We start from the raw sequence: 21,593 nt of genomic DNA, 5'->3' as shown, positions 1-21,593 counted from the left end.
TTGGTTTCTATTTCCAGCTCTATCTAAATGCAACTCCTAAGGCCAGTCCAAATTTCACATGTTCTGAGACCACCTCAAGTAGCCAAGGGACATGATTACTACTTCTCAAGCTCTGCTAGTACACTGCTTATATTTACTTACTTTTCATGCATATTTAACTAGCCTGCAAGCTACAAAGTCATCATCATTGTGGTTATTATTGTCCTATATGGTAGAGTTTGGGGATTTATCATCTCTGGTACAATGTCACATAGAATACCAGGGAGAAGTTAGCAGGTATCACAAAAAATTACAACAAAAAAAAAATCACTTTTTTTTAAAAGTATATATTATAAAAATGCCCTTTATATTTTATATGGAACTTATTTCCGGCAAATCATTTGGGCTGAGATGTTAACTTTTTGTGTGTACTCCCATAGTAATGTCAATCCAGGAAAAGAAAAGAGTCAGTATGCCTTATTGTCATTTATAGCCATACCAACTCCACCACCACCACCGCCACAATTTGACATAGTACTAGGAAAAAAATGGCAATTCAACTATCCTAAACTGGAATATGTCTGTGGCTTTTAATTATCAATGCCCCCTAGAGTAATTCTAATTCTAAAATGAGAATATAATAAAACATATCACGCCTGGTAAAGTAGAGCCCTCCTCTTTATTTCTAATGAAGGATTTAAAACCAAATCTCATCTAACAACAGAGAGACAAAGGTACCTGTGTTATCAGGGATAAGCCTCTAGCACTGGTGCCACCAGTGGAGCTGGCATTCTGTTTTGAGGTGGGTATGATCATCCATTCCAGATACCATGTGTAGTAATTTCTGATTATGAGTAGCATTTACGGAGAAGCTCCTGCCCCCAAGGTCTTACTGTTTATGACAGGTCAGTGGGCACAATACTGACTCAGATGGCACCAGGGAGAGTTAACTCCAATGTTTACCCGGAGCCTTGCTTCATGAGCAAGCCTCTAGTCTAAGGTTTTCTTTCTAGCTGTCACATTGCCAGCGTACAACCATCCTTGATATTCATAAGGTAGACTGCTAACCCAGGACTAAATATACGGCTAATTTATCAAAAGGTGGAAATGGCTAGTTCTGCCCTTTCTACTAGTGCCACTTTTCGGTTGTCTAAGAGGAATATTCATATATCAAATGACTGAAATAATTTAACAGTGGGGGGTTGAAGTCTGTCCCGGGAGCTAATAGCTTAACAGGTGCCTCCATTGTCCCTACCAGTCTGAAGAACATGGCTATTCTTTGAGGGCTCCTTCTCTTGCCTATCTTATGCTCACAGAGCCAGCGCTGATATACAAAAGCGAGTAACTCATGGAATTAGTTGTGAGGAGGGAGATGAAGACATAACTTAGATATAAACTGGTAAGTGTAATAATACAGGTAGGTTCATGGGAGCACCATGAATTTATTGAAGGTGGCAAGAGAAGAAAATATTCATAGGAAATTCTACTGAGAAGGCATTGGGGGAGGAGGAATTATGAGTGAGAGCAAGTGGCATGTACCGAAGACACGAAGGCAAGAAGGAACACCCAGAATGATGTTCTGGTCTGAGGTTAAGAAGGTGACGCAAATACTGGAGGAGCCAGTTATCAGAAAGCAATTTAGAAGGACGAACAGAATTTGGGAGAAACCAAGTTCTGTTTTGAAAATACTGAGTTTGACCTGAATGCCCTACTGACCGACACAATCTGAAGTCATTGAGAACCACACGAGAAGTAAAGAAGGCTGAGTGAATCCCTAAGAGATGGGCAGAGAGGAAAGCAAAGGAGAAGAACACATGATTGCATTTTACTGCTGAATGAATGTTGTCAAGGAAGCCAAGGGAGGGGAGGACTGAAGGAGAACAATAGCATCCAAGATGTCAGGAGTCTAGAAGTTCTGAATGAGGTTTACCAAATGTGACAATTAGCGGGTCACAGATGATCTTAGCAGGTGAGGCTTCAGTCTAGCGAGGGGAGCAGAGCCATTTCACAGTGAGTCAAAGATAGAACAGGAAGTGAGAGTGCAGTTAGTGAGGGCAGACCACTCTTTCCAAGAACACTGGTTGCGAAGGAGAAGTGAGACGGTTGTTAGAAGGGGATACAGGATTGAGAGATTGAGAGAGGCATGTATTCTGCAACCCTTTTTTTTAAACTTGGAAGAAACTTGAAAAATGTGTTTGGGAATACATGTGCATTCATGTTACTTGGAGATTAAGTACACATTGACTGCTGGGACCTGTGGTCTCCTTTCATCTAAGGAGGGGTGAACACACGTTTGCACTGCTCTCTGCCTTAGCCCTGCCTTCACGGGCCATATAAAGCTAAAACAACATAAAGATAAGTGGCATAGCTTATTACTAACAGCTAAAGCAAAGATGACACATACCTAATGAAACAAATGATGCTGGAATGTTACTAAGTAAGATGGTCAACAAAGCCAAAACACAACTCCAATCTTTGATCAAAATCAAAGGTCATCAAAGAATGGGGATGTTTTCATTATTTTCAGCATACTGTCCAGAAAGTTTAACTGGAATAGGCATTTAACTTTCCACTCCCTTCCCCACTCCCTACTGCCTTCACTCTGATGAGTTAGTGAGTTAGAAGGGAATGGATCACAGGGTAAAGCACCAAAAATTTTTGAAAATTGGAGGATATCCTAATTAGCCACATTGAAAAAAATAATGTATGAGGATTTGTTAACAGTACAAAGCTCAATAGTTATTCCATGGTCGGAAAACAGAGTTACCAATAGTAGTTTAGTAGACAACTATTTAAACAAAACATGCATCTGGAGAATTTTATACCCATTACCTATGAACTAATCTCTAACTTTCTTCAGTTACATATTTTTCTCTGACGCTTCCTAGGGATTAAAAGAATAAAAGAAACAAAAGGCCCGTCAAGTGTTTATGAAACATCATTATGTGGAAAAAAAGGCCTTTTTTTTTTTTTTGATGAAAACATATAGGAAGACTTGGTTTCTTGGTATTCCCTACTTTTCTTCTATAGAAGAAATGACACTTTCAGAGTCCCCTTCACTAATGGGGCCAAAGAGACAGTTTAACAAAGGTAAACAAATGCTCATTATGACACATTCTTTACTGAACTGTCTTCAGATATCCTTTTGGAAAAAGAAATCAACTTTATAGTAGTGCCTGCTCAACTCTTCAATACAAGACCATGGAGAGGCCACACTTCCTGGGTTTACAGTTTAAAATCTCCCATCTCACAGATTATGCTGCTTGGAATTGTAGGTGCTCGCTAGAGATATTCTGGAATATTTAGGCAGGGTAAGGATCGTTCTGTTTCCATATTGCAAATCATTTAGAAAATGTACGTATTCTAGATGAGCTTAACTGGATTCACCTTTATTGTTAGTTTTCTTCTCTGAAGAGCCCATTCAGGATAATGTCAGCAATCCAAAGAGTTTTGCAACCAGACTTCCTGAACTTTGTTGCTTTGCCTCCACTGCATGCTCTCTACCCTGTATTTTACATTTCTTCCCATACTCCTCTCCCAGAGAACAAAATCATTACAGCCTTAAGAAATCTTATTTATAAAGAGGCTTTTATACAAAGAGTTCATAACCCTGCCATGTAGCCATCAGCGGATATTTTCGGCCAAACAGAAATTAAAAGTTTTATCAGGACAAAATGGTAATACAATGAACCTCTATTTGATTAATTATGGAAGGGCAGATGTGATTCACAGTCAAAAATCCTGATTCTCGAATGCATGGGTTTTATTTTTTCCAGTTTTATGTATTAATGAGAAAGACCTGTTTCTGAAGTGGCCTCCAGTATCCAAGCCTCAGGCGAGGGAGGCAAGAGGGAGGGAGCAGAAGGCACTCTCTAGGACGAGGCAAGAGGGCAACTGGTTCTGAAAAGAAGTACTTGTTTAAATGCTAGGGTGCTTCCTTGGAAGAAAGAATGCGTCATTGGGGCATGGAATAAAAACCTCTTCTGAGCAAGGAGTGTAATCAAGGATAGATACATATAAATAGTTGATAACCCTTTTATAAACATCATTTTATACAAATGGAATCTAAGAGTGCAGATCTGAAAGAAAATCTACCCAATAGAATATTATAATTACCTTTATTAGCATTCTACTCATTGAGAATCTCAACAGACACAGAGAAGAAAAAAGAAATTCTTGGCCTAGAAGAGTTCATTCAAAAACAAAGAGTTCCTAGGCTGGATAAGTTCTGAAACCCAGAGGGGCCAGTCTCTCCAGGAGCATCAACCAGTTCCATCCCCCTATCTCAGTTACTGACACCCCTTTACAACATGAAAAGAGTTAGAATGAGCAGAGACCAAACATCCTTAAAGATTGGGAGAAGAATCTAAGGAGACAGAGGAGTTATAATGAAGCAGTTAGGACTTAACAAATAAGTATGACCACTGAATCATATTGATATTTCTTTTTAGTCTCCAGTGTCTTCGGGCAGGTAGAAGGAAAAACCTAAAATTGTGGAACTGTAACCCATACCAAACTTTGAAATTTGTTCTATAATTACTTATTTCACCATAAAAAATGTTAAAAAATGAATAGCCTTCATGAAAACAAAGGTGAGAGTAGCTTTGAAATGATCCAAATACATTAATAATTTAGTCCTTATGTCAATTAATGAATGGGAACATAGGTATGCCTTGCCTACAGAGTACTCCTCAAAGTTGTAATTAAAATTAATTGAATATCAAATACGCTAGGAGGCCTCATTAATTAGTGGAATCTTTAGTGAATTTTTTTGTAGAGGAATTTTTGAAAAGAAAATAATCATTTCCAGATTAATCTTTGTAGTGCCTACAACTGAATATTAAAACATCAGGCTTATTTAAGAAAATCTGTCCTTTAATGCCTTTCTGAATATCAGTATTTGATAGAAGGAAAAAGTTCAAAGTCAAAAGAAAATAAATTCAGAGAACAATCAATTCTCATGGCTACATCCCTCAGTCTATAAACATATTTTTACGGTGTTTTCTTAACTTTGGTAGTCATCTGAGGCTGTCCAGGGTTGTAGGGTGGAAACACCCAGGCTTGTGGGGTCTGGTAATACTAAGACCCAGCCTAGCCATCTCCAGGGAATGGAAATACTCAAAGCCACATCTCCGCTTCAATCTTTTTACATAGGTTTGTCTGGGAATATTTATTTTTTTGATACTTGCTGCAGCTTTAGAGCAATAAAGAATGCCTGGGGCATTTTCATAGGTACTTCTTCAAAATTCCTAATGCCTCCATTAAAGGATTATAAATGATAAGGGTTCACAGGATGCTGAGCCTGTCTGTAGCTCTTTAGGTTTATGCTGATTACAGATTTGGCTCCACGGCCAGGTAACTATAACAAAACACCTGTCTTCTCAAGCAGACATTTTCCTTGTCAAGATTAAAAAGAACCTTTGCAATGTTCAAACCCAATTAGGCTTTTATACAATCTCACAGATCCGGTAAAACAAAATGATCACACACTCTTTTGCAATGTGAGGACAAGTGTCCCCTTCCCAGGTGCCAGGGCTGATGGCTTGTCTGGCTGCCATGTGCCACCCTTCCCCACCAGCTGCCATGACTCTAGGGAGGGCCTTGTGCATCAGAAGAGTCTGACCTTCCCTTTCCATCCCTTAACCAGGGAAAGACAGAGAAAAACCTTCCTAAAACATTTTCCATCTATCTGACTCTAAATCGGAATATATCCTATATTAAGTCACTGCTACTATTTATTGAATGCTTACCAACAGCCAGGGAGAAGTGCCAAGTCCTCTGCATAACACAATCATGCAATGAAGAAATTGTTTTTAGTCCCAAAGGACTCAGAAGGGTAAATATTTTGCTCAAGGTAGGAAGCTACTAAGTGGTGAGTGAGGATTCAAACCCAAGCGTGGCTTTTACATGCGATGTCATGTCACTTCTAGCTATTTATCCACATAGGGTGGCAGACCGCTTCTCTCCCTGTTTTTAATTAATTCCACTTGAGAAAGGAAATAAGACTCCTCGGCTGCTTGGCATTTCCGTCTGTTTTCACAGTTGTTCGGCCTATCGGAGGGAGGTTCAGACACTCCAACTTACTTTGCAGTTAAGTCAGTTTTGTCAAAGCCCATGCGGGACTTAGGCGCAGTCAATCTGGCATTAAATTTCCCCTTTTAAGTTTTATTTTTTGCAAATACCAGCATACTTTTATTAATGGAACTTTATTTATGACGGACTTCCAGTCTCACAACAATGAATATATGCTATAAATCCATTTTATGACTCTGTCTCAATACCCCGTTTCTTATAGAAGCCATAGGAGAGTCCAGTGTTTTACAAAGGTTAACAAATTCTTCATCATTTAACTGTCAATACGGCATGCTGAACTTGGTTTAAATCAATGGTTCACAACCCAGGACTCCTTTTATTATTTTCCCTCCATGAATCTCAGGAATTGCTGTGATGTCAACAACCTACTAAAAATGGGTACATTTTTTTTGTTTGTTTCTATTACCGAGGACAGATGGAGAACACTGATCTCTGGGTTCTGGGGCCCAATCATAGAATACCGATGAATGAATGGCCTCAGAAAAGTTGTGGTCCTGTAGTTTTGAAAATGATTTATAATTTACTGCACAGGCCTGAGCAGCCTGGAAGACAAAATATTCTATTTATAGAATTTCATAGCATATAAATTCTTCCCATCATTGCGCCCCAAAATGGCATGTTTTAAAGAGAAAGAGAAAAGACAGCCTTGAAGATGATCACTTTTAGAGTATATAGTATATTTGGGTAAATATTTTAGACATGTCAGCCAATACCCAGAAAACTGAAATCATGGATAGAGGCTCAACAAGTTATGAAATAGAGGACTTGTTTACAAATAAGCATATGACCCAATAAGAATAATTCATTTAAGAGGGACTCTGGTAGGTCATTCCGATTCAGGGGCACCATGTACAATTTTAGAAAAGCGAAAATGTCACCACTTAGTTTGTTAGACATAATCCTTCAACTTGGGTTCATTGGCAACAATTCTAGGGGATGCAAGTGGCTGTAATCCTGGAACCAGGAATGGTTTGTTTTTCCTTGGGTCATCCCCATTAGGAAGGGACTAGCCTCTCACAAGAGGTAAAAAGCAAAATTTTGTTTAAAAAATACAGTATTAGATAATCCTTAAAAAGACACAAAATGATTTGAGCATAATTCTAAATGACCACATCAAACACCAAATACATTAACAGTAGTAGCAAACCTATTACTCCTCTCCTGAGGACTAACTTTTCATTTAGGATTTGAGTAGGACAGCAGTGATAAGCACAGACCCAGATGATGCAAGGACTGGGGTACAATGTGGGAAACACAGTAAGCATTGCACTAAGCGGGAAAGATGTATTCTCACTCTTTTACAGCAAACCATCAAACTTTGCTAGCAAGAGAGCACAAACATATGCCACAACTTAGGAAGCGAAAAATAGTAGAATTAGAAGGAAAAGAACAGGCTGAGATGCGGCCAATGTATCTCCAGGTCTTGAAGCCACTGGGCTGTGCACTGTGGCTCAATGGAATTTATTTGCAAATTGCCAGCTTTGCTTTTCTTACTATGAAAGACAGTCTTTCTCTGATTCTATTGCTTTAGCACCTTCTATTCCTAAGGATCTGGTGGGAGTTGTCACCTTCCCAAATAATGTCTAGCTGGCCTCACTTGAAAGCTCACTACTATCTTTAATTATCTGGTGGGAGAGCTGTTAGACACATGGAGTCTCTCTCCCACAACTCACTCCACTGTAACCATCCAAAGAAGTAGTTTTATTTAATTCCGTGGGAGTACTTGAATTTATGCCCCATTAAAGTTCCCCTTTGAAAATTACAAGCTGAAGCCACATCTAACAATCATGACGTTCTCTGGATCCCACGCACATCCTAAAAATGGAAAATTCATTTCATGGTCATGGAACCAATAAAAAAAATGACTTCATATGAAATGCCTACTTTTTCTTTAAGTAAATTAAATGATTTCAGGTGTTTATAAAAAATATTTATGTTTACAGTATTCTATAAACACTGGACATGCTCTGAAAAAAATTCCCTTACGTCATAAGAAATTACAGCTTAGACTGGAGGCCAAAATCTTTTTTTCTCCCTGAGATTTGCTTTTGGTTTCAAATTTAATTCTAGCATCTTTTATTTCCTTAGTATTAGGGTCAAGGTTGTGTCAATTAATATTTATGTTCTTACTCATTTTTCATTAGCCACAGAAAAAGCAAGCAATGTTAAGTTTCCCACCTCTAGACATGGTTATACAAATAAGCCCTGGGTGTGCCCATCTTGGATGAGTTAATCAATCAGCCAACAAACTAAGTTCCTACTCTGTGCCAGGTACGACCAAAGTTCTATAGGAAAAGCTGATCTTGTCATGTTTCTACTGGAGATCAGGGCCTCGACTTTCTTGCAAAGGCAAATGGTTGATTAAACTGAGACCTTAAATTTGCCTAGAGTATTTGCCAGGAGATGTGACCACCTCAATTTTTACACGGCTTTTTGGGGACTTCTAAAAGCATCCTGTGTCATGAATACAAGGATCAAAAGCTCTGACCTCACCAAGAGCAGCCCCAAATATTCACAGCAACTCCTGGCTACAGGGATCTCTGGGTTGTCCCTGGAAGATCCTGAAAGAAGCTATGGAAAATCTATGACCTGCAGTTGCTCTGGAGTTACTATGTCCTAGAACAAACAGCCAGAGGTGAGTGTTCTCTAGGGGAAGCTCTGCAGCAATAAGAGCTCTCTATGGACAGCTCAGCATGAAGTCTGGCACAAACTCTGCTGGCCTGATGGTCACCCATGATCTAGCCCCAACCTTTAGCCACCACTGTCCTCATACACCCCACTCAACCAGCCCAACAGAACTCCTTGCTTTCCTCATCTGTGCTTAAAAAGCTGGACCAGGCTTCCAGATCTCTGCACAAGCTATTCTGTCTCGAATGCCCTTCTCATCTTTCTGCTCTACCAGTTCCCATATATTCCCTAAATCACTTAAAAGTCACAATCATCATGAATGAAGGTTTCTCTTACTTATCCCGAACAAGAAGCACCTTTTTTTCCCCTCTGAATTCTCACATACATTATCTTTATCACTCTTATATTATCACCCTTTAACTTGGGTAATAGTCACCTCTTTTCACTTTTATCTTCTCTGCAGATGAAAAGTACTAGAGTCCAGATTTATTGAACCTTCCTACCGAAGGTCACATTTTCAGCCTCTACCCCAGCAATTTCCTGGTTTGGAAACTGTGTTCTGCACAGACCAGAGTTCCTAAGGAGGGGTGGGGGTCTTGAGACCACCTTGGGGGAGCAGAGTGGGCAATTCCTAATTTATGTATCTGTCGGATTAGTTTTGATTTTAGCTTTTATATATATTGGAACTCATCTAAGTTTTTCATTGTTGTTTTTGTTTGTTTTTTTAAAAAAGCTTTTGGACAGTGAAAGACCAAAAGAAAACCTCTTGTAATATTGTTAGAAAAACGAGCAGAATTATACTCAATGTCCCTAGAACCTTCTCCCTTCAGGTATAACGAAATCTAAAGATCAAAAATAAGTAGTCAATTCTCGCCTGCCATGCTGGAAACTCGGGTTCGATTCCTGGTGCCTGCCCATACAAACAAACAAACAAACAAAAGCAGTTGAGGTTCAGAGTATTTGTTAATCAAAAAACATGGTCAAAACAGAGAGCCCTTTTTTCCTGTCCTATACTGAGCTTCCTACATTAAAGTTTTATAGAAGCCCCTTCAAGACTGAGTGAGTTATGTTTAAGGTGTTAATGGAATCACCCTGGCTCCTGGCCCCATTCTGTGTGCATACGTGAGCATGCCTGCCATGCTCCAATCTCAGTGTAACTTCAGGGATGCAGGAGAGAGTTACAAGTGTGCCAATGCCTTTCCATCCGTTTTCTCCTTACACCCAATAAACCTACTCCTCCTTTAGTCTTCCCCATTGCAATAAATGGAACTAACATCTACCCAGTTGCTCAGGCGAAAAATCTCAGCGTAATCCTTGATTTCTCTCTCTCCTTCCACATTCAATTCACCAGTAAATGTTGCTGGGTCTACCTCTAAAACATATTCTAAAGCAGCCCATCTCTCTCTGCCTTGCATTGCTAGCAATCACTGCGGTCCAAGGCATTATCATCTCATACCTGCATCACTGCAGCAGCCCCCTTTCTGGTCTCCAGGCTTCCATCCATTCTATCCCCCCCTGTAATCACTTCTCTAGGCAGCAGCAAAAGTGATGCTTAAAACTCACCTGTTAAAAACTCCCAAAGAGTTTCTCACGAAGCACAGAATAAAACTCTAACTCACCCCTAATTGGCAAAAATAATGCGGCTAGCACTTGTATTTCACTCCAAATTAAACAAATTTCAATAATCTTCAGTTGGCAAGTTTTCCTTTCTTTAAGAAAGAAAATAAATTAGAGAACGACTGAGCAGATAGATGAAAAAGCCTGGCTTAACACTGAGAAATAGAAATAACTTACGGCTTCAGATTTGGGAGGCACTGGAGGTGGAGGTAGGGCAATATCTGAAGACTTCATTGCTGCTTCCAGAGTCCCAGGGACAGGAAGAGGAGATGTTCCACATTTGGACCGGACGGAACTTCTGAAATTATCACAGCGGCTCTTCTCACTCAAGGAGCGTGTGAGAGGCTGATGGCTGGGCTTGCCTTCGTCCAGCCACAGCTCTTCATATGGAAGTTCTGACTTCCCCAAGATGCCTGCCGATTCTTCACCAGCTTCTGGAAAAAGGTAGTCGCTCCCACTATCCCCAGAGTCCTGATAGGGCAGGACGTCATGAGGAAAGGGGGCCCACTCTCCCCCCAGGTCCCTGCAGCCATGGAGGTTGACCTCGCTGTTGCCATGGAGATTGTTGCCGTACACGCAGACCGAGAGCCGGTGGAAGGACTGAGTGAGCTCATCCCGGGCGTAGCTAAGGGAATTGGGCACGTGGTTGTGGCCAGAGCACTGGCCCTTCTTGGGGCTCTTGCAGTCCTCGCTCCAGTCGGTCTTCACGTCGCGGACAGCCCGTGAATACTCATCGATGTCAAACTGTTCTTGGCAGATTCCCAGCCAGTGATGGACCAGGGTTTCGGGCCACACCTCGCCCTTGACCAGGTGTTCTGGGAGGCTGAACTTGGGAACAGTCAAGTGCAAAGGGAAGTGCATGGGGAGGATCTTGTTGTTCCGCAGCACACAACAGACCACCACCGTCTTGGTCTGGATGTTGACAAACTTGTAGCGGTGTCCTTCGCGGATGAAGTGGAGGTCGTACGGGTTTCTCGGCGGAGGACTTGGCACCGTCACATTCACAGGAAGCCGGGTTTTCTCTACAATGTTGCGGATGGTGTGCTCACCCTCCTGCATCTGAAGTTCCAGGGGACTTCGAGTGCTAAACCTGCCCTTGCACTGGAAGGGAAGGCTGATGCTTTCGTTGGTCCGGTGGTTCATGCAGATGAGGCAAGGCATTTTCCCCTTCCCAAGTTTGCTGATGGAATTGAGCTTCCCGATCTTTTTAAAGATGGTGTTGAGTCGTGACTTTTCCTTGAAAGTCTTTGCATAAAGGATTTCTGCCTGTCCCATGAGAGTAAGTTCATCCCCAGTACAGAGGGTGATGTTGTAAACTTCCGTGTCTTCATTGCATTCACCTGAAGCAACCTACAATAGGATAACCAATATTTTACGTTAACCTCCTCGAGTATATTCACATGAAAAAGCTTACTATTAGGACACACACACATACACACAGAGGAAAATACTGTGCTGGGTTTTAGTAGTAAACTTAGATACCCCATTTCTTTTATAATATTTAAGTGGCTAACAATAATGAATTTTTGCTTGATAGTAGTTCAGACTTTTAAAAATATGTTTTCCTTTTCACAAAGACAAAAGTAATCTATGTTCCTTAAAAAAAATCTGGGAAATATAGAAAAAAACATATAAGGAAAATAACACCCAAGAGACTTATGAAGCAAAAGCCATAGTTGATGGTTTTATAAATATCGTTCCAACTTTCCTCCTATCTATGCAGGGTAGTTTATCATATGGATATTTATTTTTGTACATTATTACCATTATTTCTTTTTCAGTTACAAATAATGCTTTCATGAACCTTACCAGAGAAAATCCCTTATTTTTATATTTTATTAAATTTTTAAAAATTGTAATTGGACAAAGGATTAAAAGAATTTTTTTTAACTAGAGAAATTGTACGTTTACAGAAAAATCATGTAAAACAAAACAGTGTCCCCATATATGCCCCGCCACCATACTAACACTTTGCATTAGTGTGGTACCTATGTTATAATTGATGACAGAATACTATAATTGCATTATTAACTATAGTCCATAGTTTACATTAGGGTGTATTACCCCCAATCATTAACACCTTGCATTAATGTGGTACATCTGTTACAATTTATGAAAGAACATTTCTATAACTGAACTATTCACTATAGTCTATCATTTACAATAGGGTTCACTGTGTTGCACTCCCATTTTTATCTGAATCTTTATTCTAGTGACATCTGTATGACTCTTTTAACTATATTTACATATATAATTCAGTGCTGTTAATTCATACTCACAATGCTGTGCTACCATCCTCACACCATCCATCTCAAAATATTTCTAATTAATCTAATAAAACATTAACTTAAAGAAAAGCTTGCTATTAAGACACACACACACATGCACACACACAGGTAAAACACTGTGCTGGGTTGTAGTAGGAAATTTAGGCACTCCATTTCTTTCATAATATTTAACTGGCTTAATAATAACAAATTTTTGTCTGAGATATTAGTTTAGACTTAATTTTTTAAAAATTGTAACTCTTCTTTCTATTTTATTGTAAAATAATTCACGTTCACTGGAAGAAATATTAGGAAATGCAAATATAAAAATGAAAAAATTCCATACAATCTTACCACTAAAGATAATCTCTGTTAACAGTTTTATCAATAGAAAGAAAGAAAGAAAGGAAAAAAAAAAAGAGAACGGGCTCTATCGATCTATCTCAGAAAGACATAAATAACCACACACAATTTTGTTACCTGAGTTTCCAAATAAAACTATCCACCCTCTTCTGTGTATAGACTTCATCATCATTGGTTCTGATGATAACCTAATGCATTCCATCATATAAATATGCCCTAATTTATTTGACCGATTCTTTATTGTTAGATACATGTGGGGTTTCCCTATGATTAGCAATTATAAATAGTTCTCCCACGAACATTTTTTATAGTTCAATTATTTCCTTAGGATAAAGCTCTAGAAGTAGAATTGCATGGATAAAAGTTACATATATAATTGAAAGGTCTAATATATGCTGTCCATTACCAAACTGAATAAGTTATTTCATGGTTTTCTACATAAAAGGTAAAGCATGAATCCTGAATTTATTCATGTTTTATCTAGAATATCTTTGACTATCAGCAATGTTATTGGATTTTTTTGGTATTTATTTCTCTGTGATTTAGAACTCTTTTTTTGTGAATTATTTGTGTCTTTGCCCATTTTCCTATTGGATGGCCATTTTATTAATATCTTTTATGTAATAAGAAGGTCATTAATGCTATATATATATTGTTTTCAATTTGATGCTTGAATTTCAATTTTATAGCTTTAAGTACTAAAGTACTTTTTTTCCTTTCTGTATAGTCAACATTTAAAATATTTTTCTTTGTTACTTTATTCTTGGGTGTTATGTTTCCTCCAGTTGCATTCATATAGTTCAGCGGTTCTGAACAAGGAGAGATTTTGCCCCCCACCCCAGGGGACAATGACTGTTATAACTGAGGAATGCTACTTGTACCCAGGAGGTAAAGCTAGGGATGTTACTAAACATCTTAGGATGGATCTCTATAACAAAGAATTATCTAGTCCAAAAACCTAACAGTGCTGAGGTTGAGAAATCCTGCTATAATTGTCAATATTTTCTTTCAGTCTTTTGATAGTTTTGTTAAAATATTTAACTGAAATTTCTTTGGTGTATTACTTAATGTAGGGATCTAACTTTAGTTCTTTATAACAGTAAACTGCAACTGTGGTACATTTCCTAAAGAGCCATTACTTCCAACACTGATTTGAAATGCCACTTTTATCATATACTAAAATTAATACATACATCAAAACATACACATGTATTTGCATTTATTTGGGGCCATTTATCATAGTGACCTTTCTGTTTAATTTTCCATTTTTTCTAAACTGGTTTCAATTACTATATCTTTATCTTACATTTTTTGGATCTCATAACAAAAATCTCCTATTTGAGTATACTCTGACTCAAAAAGTTTTGGATGGTTGAAGCAACAAAATCAAAGAATGAGAAAATCTCAACAGAAAAATAGGCAGAAGATGCAAAAAACCCAATTCACTAAAAAACATACAAAAAAGCATTACATCTTTCAAACCTATCAAAAGATGCTTAACTTCACTCATGAAAATATAAATGAAAATGAAAACTACACTGAGATGACATTTCTCACCTAAGCAGCCAGTAAAAATTCACAAGCCTGATGTCACATTCTATTGATGAGAATTCGGAAAACTAGACACTTGTACAAAGTTGACAGAAAGGCAAAATGATACACTTGTTGAGAGGAATTTGGCAATATCTAATCAAATTATATACATTTATCCCTTCATCCACAATCCGATTTCTAGGAATTCACTTAGAAGACATTGTTACAACAACATGAGACTAAACAGGTACAAAGTTGTAACTTAAATCCCAAACACATGAGATTGATTGAATAAACTTTGGCACATATGTTACTATGTGAAAAAGATGATGCCAACAAACTGATATGGAATCAGTTAAATGAAGAAAAAAAGAGCACAGTGCAAAGAAGTTTACATAGTATATTATCTTTCCATGTAAGGAAAAAGGGAAAATTAGAACATACATTTTCTGCTCACTTTTACAAAAGAAAAAAGAAAAAGGAGAGGACATGGAGGGAATGATGTCTCTGAGTATTACTTTCTACAGAGTTCTGACTTTTCGGGAAGCATGCTAATGTTCTATACATCAAAAAATAAAATTGAGTCAAGAATTAAAAAAAAAACACCTTAGAACATCAATGGGAACAAATTTATCCAACTGTATTTCAAATGAATATGCTCTCTGGGGGCAGAGACAGACAAAATCCAAGTAACTGTGAAACGCTGTACTTTATGTTGTCAGTTCAGGCAGGGAAGAAAAATAACGACAACAATATTTTGCTCTTTTTAGTAAATGTGCTTTTCAAAAGAGTATAGGTTATGATTCAGAAATAACTTCATTTGTATTATAGGAGTGAGCAAATGAGTAAATGTGTTGGTATTTTGGGAGCCCGAGTTCTCACTGTGAAAGAAGAGAGACAAATATGGAATGAAGGAAGGCAAGAAAGAACCCCATGAGGTTAGAATGGAATTGGAGGTATGAATATCTACTCATAATTAAAAAAAAAGGGGGGGGGGGACTACACACACACACACACACACACACACACATATATACACACCCTCCTGAGCTTTTCAAGCAAAACTCCCAGGATCAACAAACATTCCTAGTGTCCAATCTTGATTTTTAAATACCATTTCCCACTGAAAAGAGTCAGAAATCTGGGGGAAATGATTAATTCCAGGGCTGTGGCAGTAAAGGTACAAGATGAGCCTGGAACACCATGTGCCAGAAAGCAAACGCATGTTCAAAAGATGTTAGGGATGGGTCAAAAAGACACAGAACTAGTCTGAATTACCTCCCACTGGCCCCATCCTGGAAATTGTAGCATTATAATAAAGACAATGATGGATTTCACTTTATTGAATAAACTAGGAATCTATGAATCCATATAAATAGCAACAACAACAAAAAAGAATGAAAAAAAATGGAGGAAAAGCTGACTAATAATGAGGAGCAGTAGTAGGAATGGAATAAGTAGTTTGCAAAAATTGTTGTAAAACTTGGTTTCTATTAGAATTACCAATGGATGCCATATTTTCAGGAAACAGTTTAAGCAGGTTATCTATATGGTTTAAAGTATCTTTCCTGAGAATGCAAGAGGGAAAAAAGTAGAGAAACTGGATGACATCTTAACCAGATGATCAAATTTAGTATCACTGAAGTGTGGGGCCAACCAACATTGTGCGCTCCCCATGTGATTCCTGGAGAAGTTCAGATCTCATTTACATAGCAACTCAGTTCAAACTGCATTTTGAGAATTTAATCATGAGGAAACTTCAGACAAACCCAAACTGAGAAGTATTCTATAAAATACCCGGCTTGTATTTAAAAAATGTCAATGTCATGAAAGACGAAGAAAGGCTAAAACACTGCTCCAGATTAAAGGGAAATAAAAAAAAAAATGAAAACTGCGACAAATTTGGAATATGGACTGTATTGCATCACTTAAATTTCCTGAATGTATGTGGTTAACATAAGAAAATGTTTGCTATAAGGAAATACACACTGACATAATTAAGTGACAAGGGTTATAACATAAGCAATTCACTCGAATGACTGAAAAAAAAATATATATGTATAGAGACGGGGTAGAGGATAATAAAACAAATGTGGCAAAGTGTAAAGAATTGGTGAATCTGGGTAAAGTGTTTAGGGCATTCTTACATTATTCTTGCAACATTTCTTTAAGTTTGAAATTATTTCAAATTAAAAAGTTAAAAAATAAAAATATTATAATAGAATAGAAAAGTTTTTGGATATTTTTGCCTATTTATTTTTCCAGATGAACTTTACAATTAGTTTTTCCATGGTTCGCTTTGATAATTTTATTGGAAGTGTATATAAATCTATATAGTGTTCTGGGAAAAACTGATGTCAATATAATAGTTTTTTTCCTAAATAGGCACATGAAAATTCTCTCCATTTATTCAGATCTATTATTTCCCTTGCTAACATTTAATATTTTCTTCATTATCTACTCCTATCCATTAGCTGTTGATTCCCAGGTCTTGAATATGATTTGTTGCTACTCTGTATGTCCAGTAACCCTACTATAATTGTTTTGTTCAAGTTGATTCTCTTGGAATTCCTAGATAAACATATCTTATGCAAATGATGAAAATTTTATCATCTTCTCGATTTTCATCCCTTCTCCTTACAATAGAGCAGTGGTGGTAAAAGTGAGCAATTTTCAGTTGTTCTGAATTTTAATCATTAAAACACTAAATATCATTATGAGAAAGTTATGAGAGACTATAAGAAGTTTGTTGATTTATTGGTTTGAGATAGATATTCTTCATCACATTCTAGTTTTCCAAATGCTTCTCTCAAGAATTTAAAAAATAATTTTTATCAAATGCTGTTTCTGTGTCCAACAAGATGAGCATATATTTGTTTTTAACTCTAGTATACCAGTTTTATAACAGTAGGTTCCCCAATATTAAAGCCCTACATACTTGAAATAATTTCTACACAATTGCAGAACACTAAAAATATATTGCATAATTTTCTTTGATAACATTTGACCTATGATTTATATATCTTATTTGTAAGTGAGACTAGTTTGCGGTTTTAGTTTGCTACACCTTTATCAGTTTTGGTGTTAGGTTTATGTCAAGTCTGAGATTGATTTAGTTTTCTTTTGTCAATAAAAGAATCTGGGAAAAGTGACTGACAATGTCATGCAGTTCATCTTGCTTACTAAGTAGTAATCTTCGGTAGTGTTTGGTAAACTGGTAGGAACAATCTTTGTAAATAATTCCTTACCCACTATTCTAGGTTACCTCTGAATAATTTTAATCTTTGGAATAAGCTATTTGCCAATTATATTAGTGCTATAAAAAACAAGCAGTTCTGTTGTCTCTATAGTGAAGTGAATTTATTTGTAAGAGACATTATAAATACATAAAAAGCAGCACCTTGTTGTGTTTTTTTTGAGGAGGGGGAGTGTAAGGGCTAGGAACGGAACCTGGGTCTCCCGCTTGGCAGGCGAACATTTCACCACTAAACCACCCGTGCACCCCCCTATTTTTAAACAAGACTTCAAACTTAACTGTACTTTCAGACTGAACATTCACCCTCCCCTATCATGGATACCAAGTTTCTACATCGTAATGTTGTAAGAGGTACTTTGATTAATTACATTCATTAATAACTTTTTAAAAATTCTGCAATAATTTCAGATTTACAAAGTGGTTGTAAAGGCAGTACAAAGAACTTTGTATACTCTTCACCCAGCTTCCCTGGTAATTTCCATGGTGCATTTATCAAAACTAAAAAATTAACACTGTATACTACTAACTAAATGACAGCTTTCATTTGGATTTCACCACTGATGCCTCTTTTCTGTTCCAGTATCGAACCAACATATCACATTGCATTTATTCCTTCAATTCTTCAATTCTGTTTCTCTGTCTGTACTTGTCTTTTATTACTGACAGTTTCGAAAAATACAGCTTAGGATTTTTTTTTTTTCAAAGCTAGTGAAGTTTATAAACAACAGTACTCAGCACATATGAAAACTGCCTTCTTTACATATAGGATCTGTACCTTCAGTACAGTTCCTTTATTATAATATTCAATCATTACATTCTCTACACCTTCGTCACAAAGAGTCATTATAATGATTCATTTGCTGTTATTTCAAACTTCTGGTTTATCCCTAAGCCTTTTATTTGTGCTACAACAGTATAGATCAGGGTTCAGCAAACAATAGCCTATAATCCAATCTATAGTCCAAATCTGGCCTGCATCCTGTTTTATAAGTAAATGCCCATTCATTTATGTAGTGTATGGTTGCTTTCTCCCTATAATGGCAGAGTCCAGCAGCTGTGGCAGAAACCACATAGTCTCCAAAGCCTAAAAAATTTTGTCTGGCTCTTTACAGAAGAAAGTTTGATAACCTTGATGTAGATGAATGGAAAGAGCCATGGTCTTTAGAAATTGATACATCTTGAGTCTGAATCCCACCTTTATCGTTAGGTGTGACTTGGATAAAGTGTTTTTACTTTCTTGAGCCTCCGTTTCCTCATCTGTAAAATGTGCACACCACTATCTACTTCGCAGCCTAAGTTAACGTATGTAAATAACCTTCCTCAGTGCCTGGCATATGATAAGTTTTCAATCAGTGGAGGCCATTATTATTACTACTCTTTTTTTTTTTGGCATGGGCAGCTCCGGGAAATGAATATTATTACTACTCTTAACAATAAAAATATTTAACTTTTTATAATTCTGTTTCAGCTCCATGTTTTCATATTGATTTCTAAGTTTCCCTTAACTATTGTTTTCTAGTTCAAACCACTATTTAAGCATTATCTTTCTTTCTACACTGAAGAACTGTTCAAGATTCTATTAACGGCTCTATCCCAGAATAGAGTCTAAAAAAATCATTAGAGTTATATCCCAAAGGAAGTGAACATATTACAATAACTCAGAATATACTGTGTTGTAATACAGACTAGTCTCCAAAATGTTCAGCTGCATTGTTATGCTTCTATTTTATTGGAATTTGTAAAAAAAAACAAAAACAAAACTTGTGATTCTCCTATTTGGATCAGGATGAAGATGGGGATGTTGAGAAAGGGTTCTCATGAGATTTGAGAAACATTCACACACACATTCACTCATACAACAAGGTATTCCCAGTTAATACACAGGGAGCCAACAGTACTCAAGCGTGAGGACATAACAAAATACATATTTCTTTTTCTCTCTCAATCCTATACTTACCATTTCTCCTAATGAGCCTTTATAAACAGGCACCTTCCAGAATGAAGAAATTATTGATCTAGAGAAGGTCTGCATAATAAATGAAAGAGATTGTCTAGCTTCTGAGAATTTGTATAGTTTCAGAAGCTAGACAGCATGTGCACAGATTAAATAAATCAAAATTACCCTTACTAAATGTCTCTCTGGGTAAAAACTCACTGTGCACTTCTAAAATAAGTTACCCCTCCTTTCATACACAAAAATGTACAACAGATATGATTACAATCTCGAATTCCACGCTTCCAACTCTGATGACATCACTGATGCTAACAATTATTCCTGCATAAATTATGAGGCTAATATACTGACCAATTTTGTGATCACTGTCAGTGACAGATGAAGAATCTCATAAATCAATACTCTTCCTTTGGCATTTGAGCCAGACTCCTCAGGTTTCTACAGATGTAATTTATTCGCATAATTTCTTTCCTTTGTTTTCTTAATAGCAAAAAAAATAAAAATAAAAAATACCCATGCATTCTTAGTGCTTTGGTATGTGTGCCTGGTTAATACATTCAGTTTCAATGTTTCCTGAGAGGAAGTAATTCAAAGTGTGTTATCTAAACAACTCTAATAGGTCTAATCCAGGAAACGATCAGGGTTTTACTGTTCATAATACCATTCAGAATTAATACCCCATGGCCAAACAGCATTTTAAGACACTGATGTAAAATTTTACACATATACAATCAATGGCATTGGCAACTGGCAATCTATTCTCAAAGATCATTTGTTTTAAGGACCAAACATATGATGGAGGTTAACATTTCAATTCTTGGAATAAAAGTCAGGTATAAGCTGACTGATACATAAATTGCATAAAGACAATATGTGATTAATAGTACATCATTTCCCCCCAAACTTCAAATTTTATAACTCTTTTCTTTGGGAAAATGAAGGTGAAAGGGCATTAGAAATTAAGATAAATGTCAATCCTGAGTACGTTTTTTAAAAACAGGAAATAGAACAAGGATGACAAGTGTAGTGACAATAATTTAATTTGTGACAGCACAGCAGAGGGCTTGGCAACTGGTAGTTTTACAGAGAAGGTTTCAAAAAAGCACTGAGCTGTCTTCAAACACTGAAATAATTAACCTCAAAACTGCATTCAATTTATCATTCTGAGTGAATCTTGAAAATAAAAATGACATCTGACTCATATAAGGGAAGCATGCAATTTTTTAAAAACTGGAAAATAAAAATAAAAATTTGCCACGTCTAAATTCTATGCTCACTCAATCTTCATTTTAAAAATTCCTTCTTCAATCTGGCAAAATCTAGGTTATTTAGTACTCTTATGATTTTTTAAATTTCTCTGGAAAACAGCCAAGAACAATACAATGAGCCAAAGGGTATCTGAGCAGCCTAAAAGATGTGGTGGTGTTGATGTTAGGGTTTATAGGAAAAACCGGAAGGGCCTGAACTTGGCATATTTACTCTATCCTAACACAACTTTATCAAACTCAGTTACCAGTTTCCACCCCATTGAGGAACAGAAGTGGAAACTGCACCTGGAAACAGGGATTGTTAAGGTGGGTCTTTTAACAGTCACAGGCAACAAATGAAAAGCATTTAATGTGACCATAAAATACCAAATGCTCAGTTGCAGGGTCTCTTTATATAAAGACAAAAGCCATACCTACCTCAAGAGGCATACTGAGAACCTCAGTGAATTAGGGAATAGGAGATGAGGGTAAATTTAAATTTTATACTTTAAGATGGCAGAAAAGTGCAATACATTTTACAAATGTTAAAGAAAGTTAGTTATTTGAGACAGACAATTTTTTTGTTAAATTTTAGAAGTAGCCCAAAAAGCTACTCTACTTAAGAATTACTTGAGCTCTAAAGGTTCGAGAGTGGA

The 21,593-nt window shown here is 37.0% G+C and overlaps 1 protein-coding gene across 3 annotated transcripts in view; it reads right to left on the bottom strand.

Annotated features, from left to right (window-relative positions):
* The window catches only part of GAREM1 (GRB2 associated regulator of MAPK1 subtype 1), a 209,145-nt gene that overhangs the window by 10,179 nt on the left and 177,373 nt on the right, over positions 1-21,593 (bottom strand). For all 3 annotated transcript variants that reach the window (XM_077135687.1, XM_077135688.1, XM_077135689.1), the window contains one exon: positions 10,495-11,667. In XM_077135687.1, the coding sequence (XP_076991802.1) occupies positions 10,495-11,667 (1,173 nt within the window). The remainder of the gene's footprint in view (positions 1-10,494; positions 11,668-21,593) is intronic.

Source organism: Tamandua tetradactyla, chromosome 18 (assembly GCF_023851605.1).
Source record: "Tamandua tetradactyla isolate mTamTet1 chromosome 18, mTamTet1.pri, whole genome shotgun sequence".
NCBI classification, from domain to species: Eukaryota; Metazoa; Chordata; class Mammalia; order Pilosa; family Myrmecophagidae; genus Tamandua; species Tamandua tetradactyla.
The sequence above is the reverse complement of the archived record's forward strand: the minus strand, read 5'-3'. Positions and strand labels throughout refer to the sequence as shown.